Source organism: Gavialis gangeticus, unplaced genomic scaffold (genome assembly GCF_001723915.1).
Source record: "Gavialis gangeticus isolate Ggan-Ray unplaced genomic scaffold, GavGan_comp1, whole genome shotgun sequence".
Taxonomy (NCBI): domain Eukaryota; kingdom Metazoa; phylum Chordata; order Crocodylia; family Gavialidae; genus Gavialis; species Gavialis gangeticus.
This window is the reverse complement of record NW_017729008.1, coordinates 29208688-29217273: the sequence shown is the minus strand read 5'-3', so window position 1 is coordinate 29217273 and position 8586 is coordinate 29208688. Positions and strand designations below refer to the sequence as shown.

Genomic DNA, 8586 nt, shown 5'->3' with positions numbered 1-8586 from the left:
GACCTGCTTGAGATGCATCTGTGGATGCATGACAAGGTACGGTTGGCCTTCCTGACTTCAACCCCACATGGCCGGCCCATGTTCATCTTTGCATCAATAATGACTCCAAGATCCTTTTCCGCCTCTGTACTGACAAGAAGGGAGTTCCCCAGCCTGTAGGTATGGTGCTGGTTGTTCCTCCCCAGGTGCATCACCTTGCTCTTGTCGGTGTTGAATCCCATCCTATTTTCATCCGCCCACCCCTGTAAACTGTCTAGGCCTGATTGCAGTCTATTCCTCCCTTCTAGCGTGCCCACATCCCCCCACATCTTAGTGTCATCAGCAAATTTGAACAGGGTGCTTTTTACCCCCTCGTCCAAGTCGCTGATGAAGATGTTGAACAGTGCGGGCCCAAGGACCGAGCCCTGGGGGACCCCACTGTCCACATCCCTCCAGGTCGAAAATGACCCATCCACCACCACTCTCTGCATGCGGCCCTCCAGCCAGTTGGCGACCCAATTGACTGTTTCATTGTCCATAGCCAAAGCTTAAGTTGCTGGTATCACAATTGGGATGTGCACTCTTTTCCAGATGCCCCACGGAGTGCAAGGCAATTCTGCCCTTGTGAAGAGCAGTGACTGGGGCAAAGGGCTGGAATGACACTGTCTGTGCTATAGGCCTCAAGCCCATCTTGCTAGCACCTGGTAGGAAATCCTGGGAAGCTGAACGGGAACATGCATCAGGATGTGTTTACTCCTCCCTCTTAACTCTTGGAGTTGTTAATTTATGGATAACTCCTTGCCACAAACCCCATGAACTGCATAGGTGGGCAGCTGATGACTGGGTTCCTGCTTATATGCCTGGCATATTAGGCACTGCCTGCCATACTTGTGCTATCTGGAACCTGCAGGGCTGAGTTGTGATTCTTTCTATTTGCATGGGGTGAGTAGCAGCTTTGTAGAGGTGGGTTTTGTCCATGCCATGTATCGTCCCTCACTCCCTTGCGTGAATGTACAGAACAGGTGGTTATCTGGACCATAAAGAAGACATGCCTTCTCTTAGTCCTTGCTGTGTGCTCATGCATGTATGATATGAGTCAGGAATGCTCTCAACCTGGTGGTTTAATTCATCGGATAAGGTAATATCCAGTGCCTTCCTCTAGGACTGGATGAAATGCACATTACTTCCAAGAGGGGTAAGTGAAGCATATTATGCCTTTTTTTTCCCACTAGAGCCACCTGCAGGGCAGGATTTTGTTGTTTGACGTTGATATAATATTGAAATCCTCATCTCAGAGTGTATGAACAGTCTCATCACTTGTGTACAAGGGAGGCACAATTTGGCTTGTTTTTTTAACCAAAAAGAACCACATTGATCTCTATCTATTGTCCTCACAGAGGCTTTTTATAATGTTGTGCAGTGTATACTAAGGCAGGGGATGTGAGTTTTGAAAGGTTCTTGGAGATGAGTGCTGTAATAGCACCTGAATAGGGACAGAGGGAGGCAGAATTCCTGCAAAAAAACAGTGAGGCAAATACTTGCTCTTTTTGTTCACAGACTTATTTCTAATTCAGTTAAAACCTAATCAACTGTACTCTGCCATATAGTTTTGCTTACTTTGCACCTCTCCAGACAACTTCCTTATTGATTCTTAGCAGGGATCTAAAAGCATTTTTATGATGAACAATACAAAGAAAGGGAGAAACAACAACAAATTTAGAAACATGATTAGGAATTGTGGCTCCCACGAATAAGACCTGGTACATAGCTGATTGAAGTTACTAGGAAAAGTTCCAACAGCTTCAGTAGACTAAGATGTAGAAAAATTGCAGAATTATAGGAAAATAGGGCTGGAAGAGACCTCAAAAGGGCATTTAGTTCAAGCTTCTGTTCTAGCCAGGATCATCTCTGTTTAAATAGCTGAAATATATCAGTTGCCTTTGGTTTGGCTATAATAAAATTTTGGGACTGTTACATGATTTTTTTGTTTTAGTTTCTTATCAATCTAAATCAGGGCTATCTAACTGGTGGCCGATGGTTATCATATGGCCCACAGGTTCCCACTGCCTCCAGCGCTCTGGCTGCAGGAGAGGTCAGGGTCTTGGGGCTCTCACCCTGTCCCAGCTCCTGGAGGACAGAGGGTGATGGCACAGCTTGTAGAGCTTGTGGCCTGGAGCACCCATGCAGTGCAGTGCAGCTGGGGTGCTGAAAGTGAAACAGGGCACCCATGCATGGTGCAACCAGCATGGGGGTGGTTTGCTGCATGCATGCGTCTGTTATACAACCCAGATCTGGATGAAGGGCATGGAATACTTAAAAATCTCCTTTGTCTGAATGACACAAATTTTCATTATCTTTGAAATGTATGTGGTCTTATTAGGTTCCCATGCAAAAACAATGATGTGAATTTGTTAATATTTCTTCAATTTAAAATATGTTGTGAAATCCAAAGCTTAAAATAAGTTATTCTTCAGAAACCTTAAAACAACTGGGTTCTAGCCTCATTAAGAGGAATTTCATAATGAAGAATCTGCTTCAATCCTACAGCTATTGAAGGATTGTTTAAAAAAAAACAAACCAGGAGGGAGGGCTGTGGGATAGAGTCACAGCTGGTATAATTCATGGACCACAGGAACAATTTTGGCTCATTATCAGTAACATGCTTAATAGTTCTTTTATTTAAAGGATGCTCAAGATGAATAATTGTCTTCCAAGGGAGTAACTTTTGAAATGTCTTACCTGTATGGAGACACTGCTGTAAGAACCACCTATGACACCGGCAATGAGTAACGGCATATTTTCTTGAATGGCATATGATCCATCAGGGCACATATATTCTGTTTCATCCACTTTTGTCAAAGATGCCCTAACAAACTCCAGAGATTGTTCTAAAGCATATGTATCCCGGGAACAGGTGTCCAAAATATGAACTCCAAGCTTAACTCCTGGGAGCAAGTAATTGTCGCTATTGATTTCATCAATGGCAAACAACATCGCTTCCAAGCGCTGGATGCCTCTGTCTTCATTGATTCGCCCACATTCTTCTGTCCCAGTGCCTTTCTCATTAATTGGGAATAAACCACCTAAGACCAGGTCTCCTTCTATCTTAATTTCCCTTCTTACAAAGTTATGGTCACTTAGGGAAAGGAAAACTCCTTTGGAAAACAAAGCTAAGGCAAGGACCTGGAGCCTGGTAAACATCTTCACTGGTCCCGTTTTGGCAGCTTTAAGAAACATTGGCAGGAGTAGAAGTTCCCCTCAGTCCTCTTGCTCCATTGTCAAGTGTGAAATGCTGTCCTCCAAGCAAGCAAAGAGCAAGTCAGCAAGACCGTCCATCAAATTCCTAGAGAGATGTAAGGAATTAGAAAAGGCAAAAGGAGACATGAGTTATTATCGTCTTTTCCTCCATAAAACATTCAGAGTGCTATTGAAGGGGAACTGGAGAGTTTGGTGCATGAGTCAGTGGGAGACAAGCATGCACACGGGAGTGATGTATGTATTTTGGGACCAATATCTACCCCTATTGAAACAAATTTGTCATTGATTTAAAAGAGAAATCCTGTGATAGTATAATAGTTTCATTATGTGTATATGCCCACAGAAAATGCTTCCTCTCGCTCCCATACACACACATGTGCAAACCCCTTTATATATACATGCAGTCTCTCTTTAAATAAGTTGTCTGGAAACCCCTTCATATAATCTCTTCAGTGTATGACTTAAAATGTCAACCTAGAACTCCAGCTTCCCTCCTCCCCCCAACAAAATCAACTGTGGTAATATTTAAATAGTGCACTTTAATATTTTATTACTATACTTACCTTTTCCTTAAAGCAGAATTTGTTATGATTAGGCTTGCAGGGTTATGTATAATTTAGGAACACTTAGCATTATTTAAAATAGAGTGCTAAGAAATTTTAAGAATAAAGACGATTAAAATTTAACATCGAAAGATGGTCAAACAAGCTGATTTTGTTTGTTCCAGTGGAGATTCTATTTGATGTACAGATTGTGGGAAAGGACAGCATTTATTCCAGATCTTAATATCTTAAATCATTAAGAAGTCAGCTACACAGTTAAATGTGTTTCTTTATAGCTATATTGATTTCAGTATAGTTGTATGTATCCCGAGTTGAAGCCCTTTTCAGCAGAATTCTCCATTCACAGATAGGTGATATGTCAACTGGAAACAGACATCTTCACTACAGGCTTTGCTAATATCATATTTTTTATTAACCAGTGCAAGAAAATGAGGTAAACATCTTTCCTGGACTGGTAGGAATAATTGCAAAATAATAATTACTAATAAACTACGTTTTTCACAAATAATTCGGTGTCAAATTTAGGAGGATAAATTATTTGCAAAATATTATTCAGCCATCTACAGAACAAGTCAAACAACAAGAAACCTACATACATATGACATTTAGAAAAAAGATCATTTATTTGCAGTTAGTAATTCAATTGTATCTGTTTCCATGCCAGTGATAGACTCTCTGGATTATAAAGTACTTTGAGATCTTCTCAACGTTGTCTTTTCTACAGGTGTGTGTTTGGCTTCTGCAACCATTGTAGCTGAAGATCTTAACTAAATCAATATAATTACAACACAGATACGAAAGTTGTTATCCCTCATTTTCAGATTGGAGAAATGAGGCTGTAACAGGATCCCGTCTCTGTGGACATCCCCAGCAGTCATGGCATCCCCAGCAGTCATTCTAATCCTGTTTCTCGCAATCTGACTTATCAGAGTCACCTCGTCTGTTCTCGCCTGCCGTGCCTTTTGAGGTTATTATGAATTTTCAGAGGCTGCCCTTAGAAAAGCAGAGTGTGGCCTTAGATGCCTTGCTCCATCCTGCTCAGTTGCCTGGGCTCACTTGGCCCTCAGTGAGATTCACTGGGTTTGCTTGCCTCACAGTATAGCTCCCCGGTAGGCTCTCTTTCAGGGCCCAGACAATTGTCTTCAGCTAGTGCTCTGTCAGCGGCCCCAATAACTATCCTCAGCCAGAGCTCTCAGTCACCTCCCCTGCGTTCAGGCCTCGCTCAAATGACCTTCAGTCCTTTCTGGTTCTATGTCAACTAGACAAACCTGCAGCACCATCCCCAGGCACCCTCAGTGGTCTACTACCTCCCTTTCAGCCACATCCATACCTTACAGCTGATGCAAACCCTAAAACAAACCCCTAAGCAAACTTACCTTCCTGTGTCTCTTTCCAGTCCTGCCTAGCTCCTTCCATCAACCTCTCCTGGGTCAGACTGACTCCTCAGACTAGGAGCTCTGTTTAAATTCCTTGCCTAGCTCCACCCTTTCTAGTTACCAGGCTTCCCTCCCTTAACCATACACAGGGATTCCTCTTTGTTAATTATCAGGCTTGCTGCTCTGGAGCCTGCTTTTTTACAGTCTGCACCTGCAGTCTGCCTCACTGCAGCTTTCACCTTTCAGTAACAGGGATTAGAGGCTCCTGTTACAGAGGCGTATAGATATGAAGGGCCAGGTTTTCTCAGTGCCCCTACATGAGCCTAGATTTTTAGGCTGCCCTACTGTGCAGGAGCAGAAGCACATGTTGTTTTAGTGATGCTTAATGCTGCCTATTTTTACTGTGTATTAGCATATTACCATGTTTTTGACGTGATGATTTACTGCACAGTAAAATAGGCTACTGTGCATTAAGGCACACGTGTAGAAAAGGCCTCTGTTTGTTTGCTTTTTGGTTTTGAAAAGGAAACCGAAGAGCTGCCTAGGGAAAATTTGACTTGGCCCCAGGAGAAACATTTTTGATGTGCCCTAAAGAGTAATTGTTGTGAAAAGTAAGAAATAGAAGTATAACCAATCCTTAATCTGCTCTCCTCAGTAAATCCACTTCACTTCTTCAACACTCTAGGTGTTGAGAAGTCCTGATTCCAGGTCCTTGCTAGACCTCTGACAGGCTGGTGAAGATGGATCCTTGATTACTCAGGAGCCACTGACTCTCCATTCATTCCAGTGGCAAATTTTAACTTGTAAGACAGTGAATGAGGAATGTCTTTCTGGTTGGAATCTCACTGTTTCTTGATTGCATGAGGAATACGTGTCTTAGCAGGGCTTTTGACCCAAGCAGAAAGAAACATACATACGCAGCAACCACATCCACCTTTCAAACAGCACATATCTCTTTTGACTGCTCCAGTAGCTTAGTGATTAAACCATTGGCTCAAGATATGGGAGATGTTTCTCTTAGGGGGTTTGAACCCATACCTTATAGGTTTATGTAGAGTGGCTAAGCCCCAGGTTCTGGGATAGTCATGGCTGAAGACACCTCCTAATCCCCTTCTTTTGAAGTTGGCCCTCTGGGCCACTAGTCAAAAAGTGCTAGGGCCAGAAGAAAAGCAAACAAAACTTCCTGGCTCTGGGAGAAGGGTGGTGTCTTGGTAGAGAGATTCTGGTTTTTGGTGATACATCTGTTTATGCCATTTTACCAGCTAATCTCTTCAATACCAAATGCATCACATACGCTGATATACCTGGGGTAAAGCCATTGTAAGTCATGGCCCTATTCTGGACTGAGTTTTACAAATGGGGGCAGGATCTGGCTCAATAGAGCTGCATCAATGCAAGTGACACAGTGCAAGTGGCTTCCCAGGGTGATCTGAAAGCAAACAGATCACCAGTCCTGTTCCATCTTTCTGTGTAAGTTGGGTGTGTGGCCATAGTTGTCATAGAAATATGATTTCAAGAGAGATTTGACAGTGGTGAGTCATGTCATTGTCCAAAAGATGGGGTATGTTAGAGGCAAAGGAATGAAAAATGCTGAATTTAGCACATGCACAAGCACATGCACACTCATCCTTTCTTTTTCAGAATGGAAAATCAGAGACTCTGAATTTTGCTTCTATCAATCCATCTGACTTTCTTTTCCTCTCACTAGACACAGGCACACACTCCTTTTGGTTAAAGATTCTGGGTCATGTCTTCTTAAAGGCCATTTCTTCATGAAGGAGTACTGTCATCAGGACTACTACTCAAAGGCTTTCTAAACGGTACAGTCTGAGCACCTATTACAACCTCCTGAGGAGGGTGTTTCAAGCAGGTGGGGCACCATGGAAAGAAACCTATTGCCCTTACTGCATTTTATACAGTTTTTCCAAAGGCTCTGTAAAGCAGAAGGCACACACAGTAGACGTAAGGATTCACCTCCTCTTGTATTCTCCCTTCTGGCAAGACATCATCCACCTTCTTGAGTCAGAGGGTGCTGACAGACGTGATATTTGTCTGTGATTGGCCTCTTGAAAGTGCTCTACAGCCATGCCCTGACAAGTGCACAGCTGCAGAGCACTTTAGAAGTGCCTGATTGTGGGACAAATTAACCCTCATTTAATGAGGGTTCAGATGAAGGTGATCCGAAGACATTTCATCAACTTCTCTTTGTCCCTGCATGTGAGCAGGGCTGGGATGATGAAGCCCAGCCCTGCCCCCAATGCTGTCTGCAGGATGGGAAAGGGGATGGAGGAAAGGAAGGATCTCTGGCCTGGGGTTTACCCAGCCTGTGCTGGATGGGGTGAAGGGTGGATGTGGGGAGGGCTGGGGGGGAGGGAAGGGAGGGTGCAGAGATGCAGTGGATTGGCTTCAAAGTGGAGCTTGATTCCTGTGTCCCAAACAGCAGACATGTTGTGTCGGGGGGAGGGGGAGAGGTCACTGTAACTCATGGCACTTTCTGTGAAACACCATGAGTTAAATCAGGAAGCTGCATGTCTGTCAGCACCCACAGAGTCAGGCTCCCCCTTACTTGTTTTCTTTCTATCTCCATGATGCATTCCTTGTTGGCAGCGCAATGGCTTACCTTTAATGGGAAGGTACTCTCAGTCTTGTGTGACCTAGTGGTTAAGATTATTTCCTGAAATGTTAGAAGTCAGGGTTGAAATCCCCTCAGCCTAGAATCTTATCACCAATGCACCATGCACACCAGCTTCATTTCAGTGTTAGACACTTGTAATTTTCTGTGTACAATTTGAGGAGAGGGGCGTTACTCAGTATTTTGGGCATCGGTGGAGAAGATAAATCTCAATGCAGCATTACTAGATAGAGTCTTCTGGAGCAGTACTAATCACTTCTGAGTATTCACAGTAGGGACAAATGTAGTGGAGTAGGGCAAAAATGTGGCTTCATAAGGCAAGGTATCTTAATACAAGTAAGCAGATGCAAAAAGACACTTCATTCATTTATACGGGCTCTACCAGAACTTAACCTTAACACTTGATAAGAAGTGCATCATGGGATAAGATGTCTCACTTCACTGGAAAGGAGTGATGGACGATCCTGACTCTCTTTACTGCTTACAGTTAGAAATCCAGTCACCTGATCAACAAATTGCATAAGTGTTACCTGCATATCTTGGCAGTGAAACAGAATTCTCAATTGTTCCCTTCCTTTGTTTATTTGTGGAAGAGATTAACCAACGGCCTAATTTTTGATCATAAAGTGCACTTCCTTTTGTAGGCATTGCTCTTTCACCCAGAAAATCTGCTATCTTAGCTTCCCACGTCTGCATCATTGATTCTTGACTCCCCCTCCCCGCATTGCGTGCTTTTGGCTTCCCTTTGTTTCAATGCAGTGCCAAAAGGAGCAGGTGT

The 8586-nt window shown here is 43.4% G+C and overlaps 1 protein-coding gene across 1 annotated transcript in view; it reads right to left on the bottom strand.

The window, feature by feature from the left end:
• GRM3 (glutamate metabotropic receptor 3) overlaps window positions 1-8586 on the bottom strand; it is a 190869-nt gene that overhangs the window by 85770 nt on the left and 96513 nt on the right. The window contains exon 2 of the mRNA XM_019509511.1: window positions 2719-3322. Coding sequence (XP_019365056.1) covers window positions 2719-3216 — 498 coding nt within the window. The 5' untranslated portion in view covers window positions 3217-3322. The remainder of the gene's footprint in view (window positions 1-2718; window positions 3323-8586) is intronic.